General features: G+C 45.4%; 1 protein-coding gene across 1 annotated transcript; it reads left to right on the top strand.

The window, feature by feature from the left end:
- Window positions 1-692: 692 nt before the first annotated feature.
- LOC142011624 (cysteine-rich venom protein helothermine-like) lies at window positions 693-15,033 on the top strand. The gene is made up of 7 exons (XM_074991397.1): window positions 693-752; window positions 2,773-2,895; window positions 5,295-5,385; window positions 6,904-7,049; window positions 9,216-9,313; window positions 11,726-11,814; window positions 14,906-15,033. Exons 1-7 carry the CDS (start codon window positions 693-695, stop codon window positions 15,031-15,033), a joined length of 735 nt encoding a protein of 244 aa, XP_074847498.1.
- The last annotated feature ends 7,246 nt before the right edge of the window (window positions 15,034-22,279 follow it).

The following is a 22,279-nucleotide window of genomic DNA, read 5'->3' as shown; positions in this document are numbered from 1 at the left end:
TCCGCTGCCCTCTAGACAGGTGGTGGATAGCTGGACTAGAATTGCTGGGAGGTAACAAGGAGGTAAATGAAGTGTCCCTTTCTTAACCTGGGCCTTGACTGTGATTATCCTCGATGATAACTATGGCCAGCCAAGTACTCCAGTTATGCTCAGGGTTATTTTAAAAAAGTCTCACGATTGTACCAAAAATCCATGCCATGCTTCAGTGTTGGATGTCATGTCATTTCTGAGGCTAAGGAGCCAGGGTTTGCAGATCGGAAAGGGGGAATTACTCAGTGCAGGATTGTGAAATAACTAGAAAAACTGACCACGTCTGGCTCCACAGAATGCATCCTAGTAGCAGCCTGGCCAAGTAGTGTGTTCCTAAGCATTCGAGTTTTCTTAACTAGAAGATCACTTATCCTTTTGATGCCTGGATGGATGTCAGGGAATCCTTGCCCCTCCCAACCAATCATAGTCCAATGTTGTGTCAGGCCAGACAGTACTTTTGGCTGGGTAGAGCTCTGTTATTCAGACCCCAATATAAAAATGGCTGCGATGTTCATCCCCCTCCTTCATTCTTGTTTCATAATGTGTGACCTGTGGCCCAGAAATTATTATTATTAGTCTCTTGTGAGATGCCTGGGGCAAGCAAAGAGTTATCACTGTGTAATAGCCAAGGAGATAATCAATTGGTCTTTACTTTTGCAGAGATGATCCTGCTAACTGCACTTGTGTGTCTGCTCACTGGGCTACATCAGTCTGTTGGACAGGTATGAGCCTCACACTTTCTGTCCCTCCACATGCTTTGGTTCTTGCTTACAAGTCCACAGGTAAAACTCATACTTGACCATCAGCATCATTAACTGTAATCCCTTGGGGTTTTTTTTCTCCTCATATTAGAAGACTCTCTGCTCAGAAGTTTGCACCAAGCACAAATCTCTTGCCATTTTCATTCTTAACAGTGGTTAGTCTCAATTTTTTCTCACTTAGTAATAAAATCCTAAATTCTTAAACCTGAAAGATTTTTTTGTCAAAGATTTTTTTGTAACTCTGTTCCCTGAGAGCTCTTTGCTCTACCTGGGATCCGTACAGACTACAGCTTAGGTTGGTATAAGTTATGTCACTCAGGGGCCGTGTCTACACTAGCCCCAAACTTCGAAATTGCCATGCAAATGGACATTTCGAAGTTTACTAATGAAGCGCTGAAATACATATTCAGCGCTTCATTAGCAGGCGGGCGGCCGCGGCACTTCGAAATTGACGCGCCTCGCCACCACGTGGCTCGTGCCGACGGGGTTCCTTTTCAAAAGGACCCTGCCTACTTCGAAGTCCCCTGTTATTCCCATCTGCTCATGGGAGTAAGGGGACTTCGAAGTAGGCGGGGTCCTTTCGAAAAGGAGCCCCGTCAGGACGAGCCACGCGGCGGCGAGGCGCATCAATTTCAAAGTGCCGCGGCCGCCCACATGCTAATGAAGCGCTGAATATGTATTTCAGCGCTTCATTAGTAAACTTCGAAATGTCCATTTGCATGGTAATTTCGAAGTTTGGGGCTAGTGTAGACACGGCCAGGGTGTGAATAAGCTACCCAGGATGGATGTAAGTGATGCTTACCTAGGCATCAGTGTAGAAAGCACTGCGTGAGTAGGACATCTTCTCCCTCTGATATGGCTCCCACCTCTTATGGGGGTAGGAGGGGTAATTAAATGGGTGGGAAAGTTGTCTTCCATTGACTTAGAGCAGTGGTCCCTGAATTGTGAGGCCTATTCCCTTAGGGCATCATTGAGGGACATTTAGGGGTCACAGCAGGGCCTAGGCCAGCCTCTCCCCACATGCAGGGCAGGAAGGGAGAACCACCCAGCCCCATCTCTGCTCTGGCCCCACCCCATCTTCAGCTGCTGCTCCCATCGGTGGCTCCATTCCTGGTACTAGCCCTGGCCACATCTGCCACCCCTGACCCTGACCTGATTGGGACTCCACTCATGCTGCTCAACCCTTAATTTTCTTTCCCTTGTGTCTCTCCTTCTGGATCCAGACCTGCCACCAACTCCAACCATGAGTTCAGCACCTGACTGCCAGCCTAGATACAGATTGGGCCCAGTCTTGGACCCCTTACCTCTGTCCTTGCCCTCTCGCACCCACCCAGTAGCTTTGGCCCCATTTCCAGCACTGGTTCCCACCTGTGGCTCCCAGGAGGACATGGAGAGGAGAAGAGGGGACACCATGTGAAAAGTCTGGGGACCACGGGCTTAGAACATTTGCTCCAGCAGGGATGCAGCAGTGAAGTGCATCTGCGCGTCTGCATTGTTGTAAGCTCTCTAGTGTAGACACAGATTTTTTTCAGGGCCCAGTCATGAAACTGAATTCAGGTACGTGCTGCCATTGAAGCCAGGGGCCGCCTCCAAGCCCAGCACAGGCACATCATTTTGGAAAAATTCAACTAGACCAGTCAGTTTTACTTGCAGTCATTTTTGTTATTGAGTTCACTTTCAGGGAGTAATGCTGCAGTATTTCTGGTCACACTTTGTAAGTACAAATAAATAAATGAATTCAAACTATTTTCTTTTAATGTCTTCCAAGAAATCTTTCAACTGATCTTATATATATATAAAATCTGGCTCAGAGTTTGTTTTGTAGAAGTGAACTGCAGATTCATTCACTTCTGGGCCAGATTTTTTTCTGAAAGAGAAATTTACAGTTCACACCCGTAAAATCTGCATGAACTGCAGCCACTCTGGCCAGAGAATATTATGTGAACAAGTGCATGGTACATGGTACATTGTTTCATTTCAGGATTTAGATTCAGCATTTGCAGCTTTGTCTACTGACTTCCCAGAAATACAAAAGGAGATCACTGACAAGCACAATGAACTACGAAGATTGGTAAATCCCACAGCTAGCAACATGCTGAAGATGGTAAGATTTTATAAGGAACCTATTATGTCATGACAGGGCAGTGATTTTTATTTCAAACATCTCCATAAATGGACCCTCACAGAACTCATTTCTGATTTGCTAGACTGTAGCTAGGACCTGGTTAGCATGCAGCACATTTGGATGCGACTTCCATAGTCTTCCATCATCTTGTGGTAGTGGGAACTACCACATTCACAGCAAGAACCCAGGTTTCAGCAACTGAGAAGCAGCTCTTTGCTCCATAGTCCAAATAGCTGAGCCGAATGGAAATTTTGTGACAGAACATTTTTTGCTTGCAAAATGCTGACTCATCTAAAGCAGAACATCTCGTGAAAGTGTGTTGGGTTGGATTATATTTTGTTGGAGTGCAGCCAGGTCCTGCAGGGCTTCTAGACTCTTCAGCTCTGAGACAGTTGTCTATGCATGTTGGCCAGGGGTAAGAGATCCCAGGATTTCTAGGCTGCCTGATACAGATTGGGGCACCTCAACATCAGTAGCTGTTCTCAGCATTTAAGCTACCAACTACGCAGCAGGGAGCCTCAAAATCCTGGGGTTCTGCAGGGCTCCCTCCCATGGAGCTGGTAGTTTGGAAGACCAGTGAGTCCCAGTTCCCCAGCTCCCTGCTCAGCTGCAACTTTCAGACCTTCTTAACTTCCAGCTCCCTTTCAGCACTGTGACTGATGGGAAGCAGGTGCCCAGAAGCACTGGGAGACATGGATGATCCAGTCTTGGAGATTAGGCTTTGAGGTGGATCGTAATTCTGAAATGTCCCCTAGGAAGTTTTGCAGTTCTTACTAAATAAGTCTCCTTTTATTCCCTGCCATGGGAAATTTTCAGATGTAGACTTCTCACTTCAAAACATTTTTTGATTTTGAGATTTTCCATAGAATGAAAATTTAGACATGTAACTGGCTTTGTCAAGTTGCTGAAAATATTCTCTGATGTGTCACAGTGAGGTGAGTACGTAGGGAATCAAAGGAGAGGACAATAGGAAAATAAGTCTAAATGAGGGAGAAGCTTTGAAAAGTGAATGCTAGAATTATTAACGGCCATCAAACAGAATGTAGAGAGTAGAAAAACAGACCTCCACTTGGCTGGATACAGAAGTGTCTTACTTATTCAGCTTGTTGTACATTCCAGGACTCTCTGTATTCCATGGAAGCTAGTATCCAGGACACTGGGGTATATTTACCCAGAAAGGCTAGTCTGATATAACGGCTGTCGTTTAGAAATAACTGTGAGAACATACAGTAGGGTTGCGACATTCGCGAGGGTTCAGTGGTGAGAACCTTCGCGGATGTTGAATTTTGTGACTATTTGGACCCACTGCATGGATGAGTAGGGCACCTCGCGGCAGCTCCAGAAGCACTGCACAGGCACTTATGGTGCCTCGCACTGCGCAGCGGCAACAGCAGCACAACATGAGCAGCTATGGTGTTTCCATGCAGCAGCAACAGTGCAAAAGACAATGAGCCACTCGTGAATAATTAAATTTGTGAATGTTAATTTGCGAATGTCATGACCTTGCTCTACATGATGCAACCGCTACTTCAAAATTATTTGGATGGCTTATTTAGAATTTGGTAAACCTCTTTGTACAAGGAATAACATCTCTTCTGAAATAGATATTTCAGAATAGGAGCTATTTCGAAATAAACTATTCTGGAATAGCTTATTTCAAAATAAATCTGCTGTGTAGATACAGTATTTCAGACTAGAGCCCCCAGAAGCAGTTCTGAGAAACCAGATTGCTTTAAAGGAATTGTGGAAACTAAAAAAAAAAAAATTAGAACATTGCGATGGAAAGTGAAGTACTCTGGCCATAAAAACGTACATCATTTAAGCCGTGTTAGTCTGTATCTTCAAAAACAACAAGAGTCCTGTGGCAACTTATAGACTAACAGATATTTTAGAGCATAAACTTTCATGGGCAAAGACCCATTTAAGCTTATGCTCCAAAATATCTGTAGTCTATAAGGTGCCACAGCACTCCACACTTATTATCATTTAAGCAATGTAAGTAATTCATTATTTGTTATGGCTGTGCCCAGAAGAACCATACGGAGGAGTGTGAATCTCTGATCATGGTTCTCCAATAGATACTGAGTTGAGACCTACCACCAATTTAGCATAGATCAACAGAGTCACTTTAACATCCCCACAAGCCACCCTGGGCACCGAGTATACTCACAAGCCCAGGTAAGTAGGCTAATTTTCAGAAATTCAGAGACCTGAACTGATCCCACTGAAATAAAAAAGAGCATGCAGTCATTGCCTGTGAAAAATGAAGCCACCTTTCTTTATGTGTCTACTAGTCGCTTTAGGGATGAACAGGGGATTTAGGCACACGATTCCCATTGGTTAGCTTTGAAAATATCTATTTGGATTTCTAACTTCAGGCATGGAATGATGAAGCTGCAAAGAATGCAAACAGTTGGGCAGACCAGTGCATTTACTCCCATAGTCCTGAATCCAGAAGACAAGTCAGAAGTAAGTAAAGATCACCTTTGGCAAGCAATGTATCATTAAGCAGGCTGGGCTATGGTATGTTATTTCATGCAGTGCTGTTCTTAGTCACAAGCAACAGAAGTAGGACTGCTGTGTAGGGTGCCACTAAATTTGAGGGACCAGCAGTGCTCCAAATTTAGCAGTGTCCTGTGCTGTACATACTTAGGGTCACTGCCAGCCATGGTCAGCTCCAGCTGTGGTCACCCCAGCCTCACCCTGCTCTGAGTCCCAGCCCCATCAGAACCAGTATCTCAGCCCTCCCCACCTCCCAGCTCAGTCAGACTGAATCACTCAGCACCCCCATCCTGTTTCCTGCTCCATCCTGTCATCTCCATTACCCAGTCCCTGGTCTCCCCATCCCAATCCTCCATTTCCACCTCCTGCACCTGCCAGGCCACAGCTCTAGTCCACTGGTGCCTCTCAGTCTTGCTCATATGTGGGGAGGGTTAGCTCAGTGGTTTGAGTATTAACCTACTAAACTTAGGGCTATGAGCTCAATCCCCTAGGAGGCTATTTAGGGATGCAGAACAAATAGAATAAGGTAAAAGGAGGGATGGTGCTTGGTCCTGCCAATAGGGTGGGGAACAGGTCTCAATGACCTCCTCAGGTCCCTTCCAACTCTATGAGTTGTGTATCTCTATTTGTTATTATTAACAGCATCCCTGCCCACCTTTACACTGTTCCTGCCTTCACAGCCCAGGTGTAGGTGCTTGGCTGCATAGGTCATCAAGAATTTTAATGAGGCCCATGTGTAAGACAGGAGAGAAAATAAATTGAACACTTTCCCAGTAGGACAGAAGGGATGTACATAAGCTAGCTCCCAGAACTGCGGTGGCCATGCTGTTGAAGGGAGGGTCAGGAAAGTGAGTCTGTGTACCACTGTAATAGCCAGTTCATAAAAAGGAGAGAATTCCATTATAGCGAGCAGCAAGAGCTCTTTGGCTGTACCTGACTGAGAGGGTGGGTGTTACATATTATGGTGATAAATACCATCAAGACAGATCCCTCCTGCAAATGGTCCAATGGAGCTGTGACTTGCAGACTTGGGAGAACACAAATATTTGTGAGGATTTGGGAAACTATCACTGTTTTAAAGTGGTTTCTACTGAAAACACTGACAGTGTTTTAACCCGGTTCACATCTAAACTTAAAGCGTGTGAGTCTCATTTACACCAAGGTCTTTTTTAGCCCTCTTGAGCAGTATAAAGGGGTCATAAAGTGACAGCAAATTTACTACCTCTTTAAATGACTTTTACATGCTAGTATAGCTTAATGATGCCGTCATGTTAATGAGGATGAGACCCAAGTTGTTTAGCGTGCACTTACATTAGATGTACAAGCATGCACATAGCATCTTTCATGAGGGCATTTCTAAAACCTGGTACAAGTTCAAACTCATTATTTCTTCAATATTAGTTTTTCTCCTGGATTATGAAGTCTTTACAACAATATGCCCAGCAGCTCTTCATTACATAGTTGAACTGTCTTTCCATTATTTAGATCTCACCTGTGGTGAAAATCTCTATTTCTCAAGTTTTCCTAAATCCTGGTCATCTGCACTTCAGGGCTGGTTTTCTGAAAGAGCTTTCTTCATGTTTGGTATTGCACCAACATTTTTAAGTGCAGTGATTGGACACTATACTCAGGTATGGGCAGTGACTTTTATACAACACTCCACAGCTGCTAAAGTCCTCTCAACTTGTACCAGAAGTCTTACACTGGTAAATGTTCACTTGCAACAGTTTCATACCCAACTAACTGCTTTTTATAACGTGAATCCAGATTTGGGGCATGTGACTTATTTTCTTGCCCTTCAAAGTTGGGGCAAGTGTAGACAAGCCCCATTAGATGTGTAAAAGTTTGCATGCACAAAGTGACCTCACAACTTTAGAACCTTTCTGAGGTAATCAGAAAAAGGTGTTTAATTTGGATCATTGACAAATGTGTGATTTAAGAAGGAACTAGATGTATCCTGGGATATCAGGTGCATGAATTTTTCAACTATGGACTTTCCAGTATCAGTCCTTGAACAATGACATTTTCCGTACTATATTTAAGCCAGAAGGCACCTCCTTATAGTCCTCCTTATAGCAGATAAGATGCATGTAAGGGTAGTGGATGCCAACTGGTCCTTATTTGATATACAAACTTTGAGAAGCATGTCTGATCATTAAGACCGACCGGCAATCTTGTCCAGTGCTTCCCCTTCAAAACAGAGCAACTTCTTCAACTTCTAGAGGAATCAGAATTTATATGAGGTGGTAGGATGCTGCTATAGATGTGAGTTTTGAAGGAGTGGGAGCTAATAGCAACACTATCTTTCCTAGAATTTCATCTCTAAAGTTATCTAAGTATCCATGGATCTTCATTGACATTTAACATCTTGCAGTGAGGTCCAGCTTAAATTGTAGACACAAGCAGATATGTGATATCTTTAAAACATAAAGGACACAGCCTTGGTATGAACATCCCACGGAAATCTAGCTCCAAGTTTCTTGCACTAAACAGCTGTGAACACAATTTCTTTAAAAGCTGAATGAAAAAAAAAATGAAAATATGCTTCTGTTTGCGTTAGTGATCCTTTTTCTAGTGAGATCAACTGGCACATTTGCAAAATATACTGACTTTTAGAAGACCTCACTCCACTAGGATTATGATAGTGACAAAAGCAGGACATCAAGGGACTGCCTCAGCTGATGCACCAGTAAAGCCAATGGTACTATTTGCTTTATAGGAATTAAGGAATTGGCCGATGAAATGTACCTATTTTAAAATGTTTTCTCTATTTCCTGTTGTGTGTGAATTACATTCAGGGTGCGTCTACACTAGCCGGCTACTTCGAAGTAGCTGGAACAGCATTGAAATAGTATGCGTCGCGTCTACATGTGCCGTGAGCTACTTCAATGTTGAAATTGACGTTAGGCAGTGAGACGTCGAAATCGCTATTCCTATCCGAAGATGGGAATAGCGCCCTACTTCGATGTTGAACATCGAAGTAGGGTGTGTGTAGATGAGCCACATCCCACTACGTCGAAATAGCGGGGTCCTCCATGGCGGCCATCAGCTGAGGGGTTGAGAGATGCTCTGTCCAGCCCCTGTGGGGCTCTATGGTCGCTGTGTGCAGCACCCCTTAGCCCAGTGCTTCTGGCTGCTGCTGCTGCTACTGCTGCAGCTGGGGGTCCATGCTGCGTGCCCAGGGTCTGCAACTGGTTGTTGGCTCTGTGGATCTCATGCTGTGCAGGGTGAGTGTGTCTGGGAGGGGCCCTCTAAGGGGTCAGCTTGGGGCTTTGCTGGCCCCTTATTTCGACGGGGAGCACTTGTGTGTGTGGACACTCCACATTTCCTTCTGGGGCGGCTCCTTTCGACATTCTCCGTCGCTACTTCGATGTTGAATGTTGATGGCACCAGCCTTGGAGGACGTGTAGACAATACACGTTGAAGTAGCCTATTTCGATGTTCTTATGTAGAAATAGGCTACTTTGATGTAGTGTGCTAGTGTAGACGTAGCCGTAGTCACATAAAAGTAGTCCTGTATAGTGGTTAAGGTAAGGAATTGCAACACAAGGAACTGTGCCATTGATTCATTGTGCTTGCCTCAGGTTCAACATCTGCAACCTAGGGATAATGATACCCATCATGACATATTGTTAGAGAGCCTAGGTATTAATACTACATTGTACAATGATTCAGTGCAAAGAGTTTTATAGTTTTAGTTGTAAAGTTAAATAGCTCTGTTGAAAGGTAGATATTATTATTGCTTCTCTTTCAAGAATGGATCACATTACCTAATGTATTTATTTTCCTACCTACAGATGGCTTGGTATAAGTCTCATGAGATTGGATGTGCAGTTGCTTTCTGTCCAAACCAAATTCTGTACAAGTACTACTATGTTTGCCATTACTACCCTGAGTACGTATTGACTGTGGATTTCACTCATTTCCTAAATCCCTTTTTTGTCATTTCATTTCTGAAATAACTCAGCAACCCTTCAGCATATGTGATCAAGACCATGTACGATTATGTATAGATGAAGTGGAGGCAGCAGCAGGGGGAGCAGTGGGGAGTGCCAGGAGGGCCCTGCACACCTGCCCGAGCATCCCCAGCACCTCCACCACAAGTGTCCTGGTACCACCGGCGGTCCTCCACCTGCAGAGCTAGCCACCTCTCTGCCACCTCAGTTTGGTGGCGGAGGGCATCTGCATATGCCTCTGCCTCCTGTGCAAAACTCTGGCGGCAGGACCTCAGCACCTGCTGGGCTGTGGCCATGCACGTGGGTCTGGTTCCTGCCTATGCTCTCCCAGCTAGGTCTGGGCTCCTCCGGTGCCTCCCCCATCCCTGGGATGGAGCCGCTGTAAGATAAGGTGGGGAAAATGGGGGATTAGGGCCCCAGCCAAGCCCCCTGAGGCAGTCCCTTGGCTCTCTGGCCACCCCAGGCTGGACCCAGGAGGCCCTTGTGCTGCAGGCTATGGGCCTGGCACAGTGGCCTGGACAGTCATTTGCCTTAGGGATGCTGCCACCTGTGAGGGGCCCCATGTGGGAATGGGGCACTATTTGGGAGGCATAAAGTCAGGCATGGGGGGCTTCATGCCCAGAGCACAGGTAGGCTGGGCACAGCTGTGCACCCTGGGTTCTACCCTGAGTGGACCTGTGTGTGCAGAGGCTCCCGGGGGCGTGGGGAGTGCCCTGAAGCTTGCCTGTGGCCCCAGGGCACACTAGTGTGGGGCATCGGGAGGCTGCGGGAGGGGGATCTGCATGTGCCCCCACTGGGGATGCCCCATGCCGTGCACTTACCTGGTGTGACCTCATAAAGGTCCGGGGATGCCCAGCTGGACATGGTCCAGTTGCTTGGCTCTGAGGCCACAGCAATAACCAAAGACCCCTTGGGGGAGGAGTCCTCTGAGGGTTCCTGGTTCTGGTTGGGGGTCTTGCCCTCCTCCATGGGCTCTTCAGAGGAGCTGCCGTCCTCCCTGTCCAGTGAGGCAGGGGTTCTGTGGCTTCTGTGTCCACGATGTGTTGCAGTGGCGAGGTGTCTTCACCCGCCAGGATTTCCCCCAGCTCCCTATAATAGGGACACCTGGTTGGGCTGTCCCCAAACCTATGGCTGCTGTCCCTGGCCCTTGTGTATGCCTGGTGCAGCTCCTTGATCTTACACTGGACCTGGTCTGCAGTCTGGGCAGAAAGTCCATGAGTGGCCAGGGCTGTGGCCAGTCAGCTGCAGGCTGCGGTGTTCTGCTGGTGCCCTGATGTGTCCCTGAGGACTTCTTCCTCTCGCCAGAGTGCAAGGAGGTCCCTCAGCTCTGGCCCTGTCCAGGCAGGGACCCTCTTTCAGTGGGGCTGCTCCTCCTCCAGGCTTCCATCCCCTGGCTCCCTGGGGCTGCCCTGGGGGTACCAGAGGGCTGCTGCTGGCCATGCAGCTGCTGGCTGTCAGCTGTGTGGTCACAGGGAGCTGGGTGCTGCAGTCCAGCACATGCTGCCAGCCTCACAACCCCTGCTTCCTGCTCCAGGGTTTCTAGGTCCCTGCAGCTTTAATTGCCACTGGAAGTAGGCACCATAGAGCCTGCAGGAGCTAGCTAGAGTGTCTCCTGGCTCTGGGATGGGACTGCTGCCATGGCAGACTGCTTCTTCCAGAAGAAGCAGTCTGCGATTGTCTACATGTGCTTTCTTCCATAATAATCATCTGGAAGCAGGCATTATTCCCCTTGCGAGACCGGCATTAGGGATCCAGAAGAACTGGAGATTTCTTCCGGACTCCTTCCGGAAGAGCATCTCACACATCGAGATACTCCCCTGATCTTCCGGAAGAAGCCTGTGTTCTTCCAGAAGATCTGAGACGTGTAGATGCAGCCTCAGTGAAATACACCTAATGCATTATATTTCTTTGAAATTATAAAGTCAAAATGAAATTTTTGACCTTATTTAGTCAGTTCATTGATCTTCCATTGAAAATGCTGTTAAACCTGTCATGTTCCTGCAGTGGTGACATATCAACTGAATTTTCCAGCAAAAAGCCAAACCTTCAGAACATTTGACCAGTCCTAGACAAAACTCAATAGCCCAGATTTTAAATTACATGCTTGCAAACGCAGGAATACTTTTCTATGCTGATACAGCATGTTTACATAAACCTAGGTATGCCTACAGAAACATAACCAATCTGCATGCCTACAGCAGGTGTTGCAAATGTATATGCAAAACTGCTCTCACCTAATTTGAATAATGGTGGCAGAAGCAGTTTCTTTTGTATGTATTCTGGATTGAATATTTAAAGTATCCTTGAAAAATGATCCTGATCATGCTTTCTGTGTCATTTTAAAATTTTAGAGGAAATTTAATAGGACAAATTTTCACACCTTACAAAAGAGGAGACCCATGTGATGACTGTCCTGATGCTTGTGACAATGGACTCTGCAGTAAGTTAATATATCATTGTACCACCTACATATTTCTGCTGCGTCTCATGCATGGGGGTTTTACTGCTCTGTTTGCATTGAGCAGTGAGATATATAGACACCACATTCTCAGGTTCAGGGCATTGCAGCAGGTGGTCCAGTTCTCAAAAATGGCTCTTCCTCCTTTACCTAAGGGATTATTCGATTTGCTGTGGTGTTGCTTTCACTCTGAAGCAGCAACTATATAATACAAATGATGCTATTCTCTCTCCCATCCAGTTCTTCAGTGTTACAGACCCACAGTTCATGCCATTAAAACCCAATGCACCTAGGGGGTCTGGCTGAAATGGGGCTGGGCAGCCCTGTACTCCTGGGAGGGGTGGGATTTATGTTGGAAGGGGAGTGACCTCTGTTGGAAGGGGCCGGGCTTGGACTAGCCTCTCCCTGCCAGCTGTTTAGCTCAACCCAAACTGTGGGCTCTGGCAATGGTTTAAAAAGCCCAGGGCTCCACCTGCCACTTTTGCAGTGGTGGCAGCAGGGAGCTATGGGACCTTTTGAATCACTGGGCCATGGAGAAGTTGCCTCTTTTTCTCCCTCCATCCCTGGGACTGAATGCACTGAAGCAGTTTTACTGGAGTAATTGTAGGGAAGATGTCATCGGTGCAGTTGGTTTTCTAATGCTATATTCAAGAATAAATCATGCCTGGGGAAATGTAAAGGACTGCCACAGAGCTAAACCAAAACATCCTGTGTCTGATCTATAGGTGCAGGAAGTAGAGGTGCAGGTGGTGCTCCAGCACCCGCAGATTTTCCACCCACCTTCTCCATTCCTGTGGTCCAGCCTCACCACTGGCTCCACCAACCCCATGTCTGAACTCCAGGATGCCCCTCAGGGTCCCTCTAGTCCTGTGTCCTGGCCTCCAGGCACCTCCTCTGGGGTCCCACTGGCTCTGCTGGCTTTAGAACTCCACAGGGTCCTGCTGCCTGTCATCCCCACATGCTCTGCAGCTCACAGTTCCTGGGGTCCAGACCATGAGCCCTGGAGTTTGCAGTGCTGCTCCAGGTCCTGCTATTAGCCTGTGGCTCTGCAGACCAGACAAACCAGAGACTATTTCCAGAAATGGCACCCAGTCTGGGTAAGCTGGCAGCTCTAGGCGTGACCCCAGCCTGGGGCAGTGAGTGTGCAAAAAGATTAGGAGGGAGCACAGCTCATCACTCCCACCCTAAAAATAGTTTCAGCACCACTGGTCTGATCATGCTCTTAGCCAGGTAAATGGCAAAGCCTACAATGATTTCAGTGAGATAGGGGCAGGTTCTGGGTTACGATCCCTCAGCTACACAGAATCATCAGCACTGGTAAAAGTCTAAGGCAGCTTGAGAAGAGGGGAAAGGAAGAAAAGTCAGGGCTCCAACCTTGAAGGACTTGGGAGTGTGGGAAGTTGGCCAAAACATATTCTGCCATTATCCCATTATCATCCATTCTGCCCATATGTATCCAGCCTGTTCTCTTTAATTCTGGCCTTCCACTCCCTACCCCACATTCCTCTCATCTCATCTCCATGCCAGGCAGTCAGTCATGTCTGCTTCCACTCACATTCCCACCACACTCTCCAATGCACCAGCAAGGAGACTACTGTGACCCCCCGCCCCCGCCAGAACATGCCCCCTCACCCCAGGGAGTTGCAGATGGGTGGAAGAAACAATGTAGGAACATCTCCATTCTCTCTGTAGCACTGCTGGATGCAGGAGTTATCTTTGGGGATATGGAAATGCCTCAGAGGCCTACCACATGCCTAAGTGTTATTCCCATCGCATGATACTCATCAGCCCTGTCCTCCCCTATTAGGGACCCAACACCTATAAACAGGGTTCCATAGTGTTCAGAAGGGGGGATTTGCAAAGTCAGCTGAATCTCTAATCCACGCAGGGGAGGGGAGCCATTCATATGGAGGGTCCATGGCATGCCCATCTCCAGCTTCGGTCCACCAGGTCTGCACTGATTAGGCCTCAACTGGAGTACTGTGTCCAGTTCTGGGCCCTACATTTTAGCATTGCCTGTAATTATTGTCTTGACCTCTACTGCTTGGTTCAGTGCTCCTGAGTATTTGGATCTAGCTTGGCCCAGGGTCTCACCTATCTGTGTGTACCTTAGACAGCTGATCCCAATGTGCCTTTGGGCTTTGGTCACCAGCTCCTCGATCTTCACCTGCAGGGTCACTAGACCCTCCTGTAGGTACTTACTTCCTCTGTGCCATTCAGGGTCCCAGGTTAGGTTACCTGTCATTGCTAGAGTACGGTTGAGCCGCATTCCATCAAAGGTCAGAGTTGCTCTGCGAAGGACCATCATGCACATGGATGAATATGTGGAAGGGCAGGTCTTTCCATTCAATTTGATGGACTAGTCAGTCTGGGCAGTCAAACACCAGTAATGTGGAGAAATTGGAAAAGGTCCTGGGAACAGCAACTAAAATGACTAAATGTCTAGAAAATATGTCGCATAAGAGACAATTAAAATAATAGAGGTTGTTTAGTTTAGGAAAAAAAACATAATAGCAGCTTTCAAGTACTGTACTTAAACAGGTGTTACAAGGAAGAGGGGAAAAATATTCTCCTTCGTCTCTGAAAATAGGACAAGAAGCAATGAACTTAAATTGCAGCACGGAAGATTTAGATTGGATATTAGGAAAAAAATTACCATAACTGTTGGAGCAAAGAGCAAATACAAATGTGTGGCCTGAAATGGTGGATTACTGTGAATAACAATACAGAAGAATAAAAGTAAAGTCTTTATGAGAGAGCGCAGTGTGCGTGTCTCAGAGTCACTGCTACCCATTGGCAGCCGTAAGCAGCAATATGTTAAATCAAGCAATCTCTTAAAACAAAAATATTGGGGGGCGGGCCCTTGAACTGCTTGAGGAACTAAGCAATAGTTTAATCAACCTACCACTGTCACTTACTCTGGTGTATCCCCCCTAAAACAATGCAACAGCTTTTCCTCTCAGAATGGGTGTTCATCCAGGCAAGAGAGTTCTCAGAGACTGAAACAAAACAAATGAGTAACAGTCCTATAGCAAAATAATCCATGTTAACTATGTGCTTCCTTTTCTTTCAGCCAATCCTTGCTGTTATGAAGATAAATTCGCCAACTGTCCTCTGTTAAAAATACTATACACCTGTAAACACCCATTCATCTTAAAGTATTGCGTCAATTCATGTCAGTGTACCACTGAAATACAATAATATCCTGATTTACATAAAGTCAGCCACTTCAGTAAAATAAAAATAAAGCCATATTTCCAAAAGAGATTTAGTTCTAGATAGAGATAATCGTAATGCATTCTGTAATTGTATGCTGTGATACTCCTCTTGTAAAAGTTTCACGTCCTGTTAAATTTCACTTGGCCTCTCTTTTCAATCTGCGTGTAGAATTCCTTTGATGTCAATCAAATGCCCCCAATGAAATAAAATTGTACCCCCTTGTCTGTGTTGCTCTTGTTTTCATTTAACACTCATTCATCCAGTGATGATTTCAATTCTTGTCTTAAATCCTGCTCATGTTGGGTCCTGCATAGCATCCAGCATGGCGGGTTCAGATCTCATTTAAACAGGAGTAAAAGCCAAAGTAATTCTATTGGATTCAGTAGAGTTGGTCCAGATTTATTCCAGTATAAATGAGATCAAAATATGACCCATAGACTCAACTCCACATACTCTGAGAGCTTTGTTCTACACAGATCCCATTTTAATTATCAAAAGAGCCCAAGGAAGGAATTTATTTGAAAAAGTAATTTTTAGTTATTATGAAAGCAAAACCATCATTGGCTTGAAGTCCATAGAAGAAAGAAACCTGACACTTGAGTATATTAATGTCACTCAATAACTTTTTTTTCTGGTGACCTTTCTCTTTGCCAGGATCCTGCAAATTAAATAACTCTCTTTATCGGAGCATAATTCCTACTATACACTCCACTAGGCAATACAAATATTGTATTAGGCTCAGAAAAGCAATCTGTTACATTTGCGTACATGAAGTGCTGTTGTTGATAAAAGCAAATGACCCAGAGAAGACAGAGATTTAATTGAAAGTAAATAACTTTTAATCCCACGAAGATACTCATTCAGCAGAAGATTAAGACATGACTTAAGGTATCTGAGTTGTCCCATTGACTTTAATGCATATGATTATGTGCTTAAAATTAGGCATGTGCTTTCAAAACTGGGTATGTTTAGGTTTGGCACAAGAAGACAATGAAGGATCTGCTAACAATCTTTGCATGTATTAAGATATATTATTAAGAGGGTAGTGATCAGTTCTGAAAGCGCTGAAATAGGATTCCAAGAGAGTTGGTGGAATCCTCATCACTGGAGGCTTTTAAGAAAAGGTTGGACTAATAATTCTTGGGGATTGTCTGGGTTTCCTTGGTCCTGCCTCTGCCCAGGCAGCTGGACTTCATGATTTCTTGAGGTCTTTTCCAGCTTATGATTACCTATCACTTAAAGACAGTTTTAAAGTGCAGACTCCCCAGGTATTAATTCTTGCAAAATCAGCATTACCTTCCATTGCACACCCTTGGGACCTTGCCAGGAGATTGAGCCAAACAGAGCAAATTGCTTTCTTATCCATAGATCTTCCCCTACTACTCTCCTCACTTTATTATTGATTCAAAAAGATGAACGCCAACTGCTAAATCTACATTTTCCCATCCTGCAGTTAACACTGGCTTTTTATGTTTCTCAGCCAGTACTAACCCTGTTTGATCCTACTGAGTGTAAGGAGATTTCAAGTGGAGAAATCAAGGTTGGGCTGTAGTTTAATCAAGGATCATAATTAAGATTCTTTGTGAAATCTAAACTATGACTTTCCTGACATCTCAAATTTTTGTCACAACAGCATCATGTTAATAATATCATTTTACTTTAACTGGTATGCTGCCAACTGTCACAGAATTTTAATTAGGGATTAGGAATTATAACTAAACTAGGAAATACCTCAGGTGAGTTCTGGCCAATTTATATGTCAAGAGATGTCCCACCCACATCTGGTTCACCAGAACTAATTAGTCGCTGCTGAGACAGAGTCATAAAGGAGAGGGTGGTCATAGACATAGTCACAGTCACTTATCTCTTGGCCAGCATAAAGGTGAGAAACAAAACATTATTGGTGCACATCAAGAGCTTGAACTCTTTCAGGAGAACATGATTACTAGCCCCACTAATTTGTAACAAGCTGACATTTCTTGATAGCCTTAACTGTTTCTCATCACAAAAAACAGAATGTTATACTCATATGCTTAAGGTCCTGGAGAATTTGGCTTTGACTGAGAATACTATTTCTTATGAAATATCAACTTGTATAAATGCCAAGGTCCAAATTCAAAATGATGATGCACCACATTCAACATTACAATAAGTAGCTTTTAGACTCCTACAAAATCACAAGAACAAAACCACAAAGCCTGCATCTGGGCTGCAGGGAGATGCTTGTCTTTTCTGGGGATTCTAGGCATGCTCTTTTTCACATTGCTATGTGAAGGGGGAGCAGGACTTGAAAGTGAAAAGCAATCCAAATGCTAAAAGTTAATTGTGTCCTTTTTAAGGCATAGTCTCTGGATTGCTTGTATCTCTGGATTCAAGAGCAAGCCAGGAGGTGTCTGTGTGGATGCAGATTGCCTGGCTAGTGTGGAGGGGAGAGACCTGCTGCCTGAGGTCAGAGGCTTGGAAGATGGCTTTCCAGAAGGTGGAGCCAGGCTTGGAAATGAGAGGGAGATAGGTTAGCCCTGGGTAGGAAGGACAGGCATTTTGTGCATCTGCAGTGTGGGATCTGGAGACAGCTGCAAAGGAATCTGTTTATATGCATAGAGCCCTTTCCTTTAGATTAACTGGGAAACCCAGGAATATGGACAATTAAAGTCCAAGCAAAGATGTCAAAAAAGTGCTGAACACACTGGCCTCAAGGATAACTTGCCTAATATGCAGATTTAACACCATCAGGATAAATCTGAAGAGGGATTGGGAATGGATTATCGATTCCTTGAGCGACCAGCAGCAGGTGCCACAGCAGTGAGTCATGACCCAGTTAGAGACTTCAAACATAGTGAATGCTCATGAAAATGTGATATCACCAGAGGGTAAAATAAGGGGGAAAAGTTAAAAACATTTAAATGAGTTAGTTTCCTTCAAATGAGTCAGAGCCTGATGAAACACATCCTAGAATACTCAAGGAAAAGAGTGAGGAGATAGTTGAACTATTACTAATTATCTACAAGTCATGGAAGATGCGTCAGATTCCAGGAGCCTGGAAAATGGCAAATACAGTGTCAATGTATAAAAAAGGGAGAAAAGGACAATGGGGAGAATCACAGACCAGTCAGTTTAACTTCAGTACCTGGAAAGTTTAAGATGCAAATAATGTAACAGTCAGTTTGCAAACATCTGGACAATAATCAGGTGATACGTAATATTCAGCATGGATTTGTCAAGAACAAATCATGCCAAACCAGTGTAACTGCTTTTGTTTGATGGGATAGCAACTCGCCTGCATGCGGGGAAAAAGCAGCACATATGGAACATCTTGACTTCAGAAAAACTCTTGATACTCTCTTGCAGAATCTTCTTATAAACAAACTGAGGAAATTCAACCAAAATAGAGCTACTATATGGTGGTTGCATGACTGGTTGGAAAACCATTCCTAGAGAGTCGTTATCAATGGTTCATAGTGCAGCCCAAGGACCAGTGCATTTCAGCAGCAGCCCTGGGAACTACATGCTGTCGACTACAAACTGCAGCATGCTGGGAGAACTTCCTAGTTCCTACCAGGATGTGCCCTCTGCCTCCGGTAGAGTCTCAGCAGAGACGAAGCTGGAGCAGCATGCAGGCTGCCGGCAGAGGAATGGGGCTGCTGCACTGTTATCTTGTTTTGTGTTTTTTTTACAGAATAAAGCCTGTTCCTGGTGGTTTGTCTGAGTGGGTGTGGTCTGAGGTGCACACACATTAATACACAACACAGAGCACACCAAGGAGCTTCAGGCCTAGTCTACCCCAGTTATTTGAGAAATCACAAGGCTTCCCCTATGCTGGATAACCTCACATTGGGCTAGTGAACAGGAGGGGTTACAATAGTCGTGCTGGAAGGGCATAAGGAGTAGGCTTCCACAGGGCCCAGTTTTGGGACTGGTTCTGTTGAATATTTTCACCAGTGATTTAGGTAATGGCATAGAGAGAACACTTAGACTCTCTCTTGGGGGCCATTGTAGATAGTTCTCTGAAAGCTTCAAGGATCATAATCTTTTGCCTGCTGAATTCAGTGGAATAAGGCTAATTTAAAGGAGCTGATGATCTGGCCAAATAATATTTGGCCCATTTTCCTGAGAGTCAGGGTAAGTCTACACAGCACAGTTATTTCAAAATAATTATCCTGGCATCTACACAATGAAACCACTATTTTGAAATAATTTCAAAACAGCAGTAGGCTTATTTTGAAATTTGTAAACCTCATTCTACAAGGAATAGACTGTCTTTTTAAATACCAATTTCAAAATAGGTGCTGTTAAGACTGGGATAAGAGCCTATTTCAAAATAAGCCATAGTGCGTCCAATGTCTCTGTTTAAAAATAGGCTCTATGTGTATAGATGCTGTATTTTGAAATCTCTAAGTGCTATTTCAAAATTCATTTTGCATGTAGCAGAGTTATTTAGAAATAAGCTATTCCAGAACAGCACTTATGGAATAGCGTCTTTTGAAATAGGGCTGTTGTGTAGACATACCATAACTTGTTGCAGGTGGTTATGGAAGGGGCTGATTTACGCGGACATTTGTCCATAAAGAATTGGACTAATCACACACATTTCTAGTCCTGTGCAAGGTCATGTGAACTTCTAATCCATTTTGATCTGTGTAGCTTGAGAAATGCCAAGTTTTGCCTTGAATTTGGTTAAGAATGTAATCTCCAGAGGCACTGAGACCACATGCTAGGGTGAGTGAAGGCTGTGCTCTTTAGCCTTGGCTGAGCATCATCTGGCCTTTAGCCCATGGCGTAGAGCACAGGGCTTTAGCCCCTATGATCACAAATTCAATCTCTGGTGGTAGCAACCTGGGTCTGTTGGTGTTTTGGGAACAAATACTCTTGACCATATAGCACAAGTAGAGCTGGCTCCTATTGGGGACCAAGGGAGTGGGTGGGTACAGCCTGCCCATGACTAAAAGGTCCCCCTCAAGAGGGGGATCCATTAAAACAACAAGGGCCCCAGATACTTACGAGGGACAACTAAAAGGAAAACAGGGACAGGTCTGGAGGTCAAAGGGTCAAAATGATGGAACCAGAGGGGGACACCGAGCAGAGAACCCCAGGCAACACCCACTGCTCCTTGAGAAAATAGAGTTGGCTACCAGTAAAAAAAAAAAATCCAGATTTGGATTCTCCAACAACCCTGCAGATTTAATTCCCTGAAATGCTTAATTGTATCAACATTGGCGCACACTAAGGCCACTCTGCAATGCATTTCACTGTGGGCACTGAGCTAAATGAACATTCTGCCTGAGAAACAAAAGCCCTTCAGTTCAGAGAGCCATGAATCTTCCCTGACACTTCTCCTCATATAACTTTTCAGCCATTTCTCTCCATCTTCCTGTTATTTTACCCATGAGTTATGGTGGGAATCTGTGTCTCAATTCATAGTCACCCATCATTAAGTTCAGTCCTTGCCTCAGCCAAACAGACTTCCTGTGTGAGCTGGGCAAGTCACAATATTGCTGTATCTGTCATCTGTACATATGTATCACCATCATACGACAACCACTTTGGGCCCTGGGGCAAGGTGGAAAGGGGGCCTGGTGCCATGCCTTCCGTAGGGGCAGGGCCAAGGGTGGAAGCAGGGGGCCTATGGCAGTCAGCCCCAGCACTGCTTGAATTGCAGTGCTGGCCAACTCCCCTTCTCTTAGAGCCATGTGGAGCAGCACAGAACTGAACTTCAAAGGCACACAGAGCTTCAAACACCTCCACTGCTACTTTGGGCACCAGCTGCATCTGGAGCTCTCAGCCCCTTTGCAATGCTGGGTCCTGGGACAACTGCCCCACAACCCCTGCTGTTGGGCTTGGTTGCATTATGAGTTTACACTGTATCTATACCTTGAGTACTGTACCCAGTTCTGGTCTCACTATCTCAAAATACAGTGGAACTGGAACAGGTTCAAAGAAAGGCAGCAAAGATGATTAAATGTTTGGACTGGCTGACATAAGAGTGGAAGTGATAATGATTGGATGTGTCCAGCACAGAAAGGAAGCCAATAAGGGGTCTATGATAGATGTCTATAAAATCATGAATGGTGCGGAAAAATGAAGGGAAATATGCTATTTACCTTTTCACACAATCAGGAGCCACACAATGACACTAACAGACTGAAGGTTTAGTGCAAACAAGAGGAACTACATTCTCCACACAATGCACTGTTAACCCATGGAACTCATTGCCAGGAAGGTTGTGATGGCCAGAGATATAATTAGGTTTGTAACCCTTCCATTAATACCAGGTGCCTGCCAGAAGGGCCAGTTTCAGCTCCTAGAGGTTTTCTGTTAAGGATACAACCAACTGGCTCAAGGCCCCACCCAGTGGCCTGGGACAATCTCACCCCACTTGCTGGGTGCCTGTAAGGCAGTTCTTCCCCCAGCTCTCACAAGCACAAAGCCTAAGATGCAAACAGTTTATTTAATAACAATAACCTAACCCAAGTTTACACAGTGACATATGCAATATATCTAAGCAAAGGAGAGATACACCCCTTTAACAAGATACCATCCCCATACGTTATAGAACCAAGTCTCTTGCTGGGGCTCTTTGCCTTTACCCCACACACCATTACAGGGTGTACCTCTCATGGTGCAGTCCCAGACCCAGAGCCCACAGATCCATCACCAGGGCAGTAATGGCTGTCCATTTGTCTGCAGCGTCCCACTGACTGCCACCTGCTGGCCTCTGGCTACTCCTCCTACCAGCGGCCCACTGGTAGCACTGGTCACGCCGTCCATCCCTCCATCCGCTGTTTCTCCTACCAGCCGCCCACTGGTCGCTCTCTGCTCCTCCTACTGACCACCCGCCAGTCACACTGTCCACTGCTCCTCCCACCAGCTGCCCACTGGTCACACCGTCCCTGCTTCTCCCACCAGCTGCCCACCAGTCATGCTATACACTGATTCCCCCTACCAGCCACCCACTGGGCATGCCATCTTTTGTGGGTTTGGCTTGAGGCAACACCCTGTGATTTCAGCTCTTGGTGGCCTTAGCTGCCTCTGTGATTTTGACTCTTAATATCTACCAATATGGAGTCTCATAAGAAAACACTAGCATCCAGCCCTGCCTTTTAAGAAGTAGATGAAGGACTAGTCAAACCAGGCTTATAGTTATACAGCAGAGGCTAGACCAAGACCCTCAGCAAAGTGGCCCAACTAGTACTCCTGCTTTACAATGCTTTAAACCAGGGAGCCCTATGTA

The sequence above is a fragment of the Carettochelys insculpta genome, chromosome 3 (assembly GCF_033958435.1).
Source record: "Carettochelys insculpta isolate YL-2023 chromosome 3, ASM3395843v1, whole genome shotgun sequence".
Classification (NCBI taxonomy): Eukaryota; Metazoa; Chordata; order Testudines; family Carettochelyidae; genus Carettochelys; species Carettochelys insculpta.
This window is presented reverse-complemented; position numbering and strand designations above follow the sequence as displayed.

What these genes read in the sequence shown, in the direction of transcription:
- LOC142011624 (XM_074991397.1), top strand. Translation starts at nt 693, where the DNA reads ATGATCCTGCTAACTGCACTTGTGTGTCTGCTCACTGGGCTACATCAG. An exon ending in TACATCAGTCTGTTGGACAG is followed by an intron (nt 753 to 2,772) that starts GTATGAGCCTCA and finishes GTTTCATTTCAG; the next exon opens with GATTTAGATTCAGCATTTGC. An exon ending in TGATTGGACACTATACTCAG is followed by an intron (nt 7,050 to 9,215) that starts GTATGGGCAGTG and finishes TCCTACCTACAG; the next exon opens with ATGGCTTGGTATAAGTCTCA.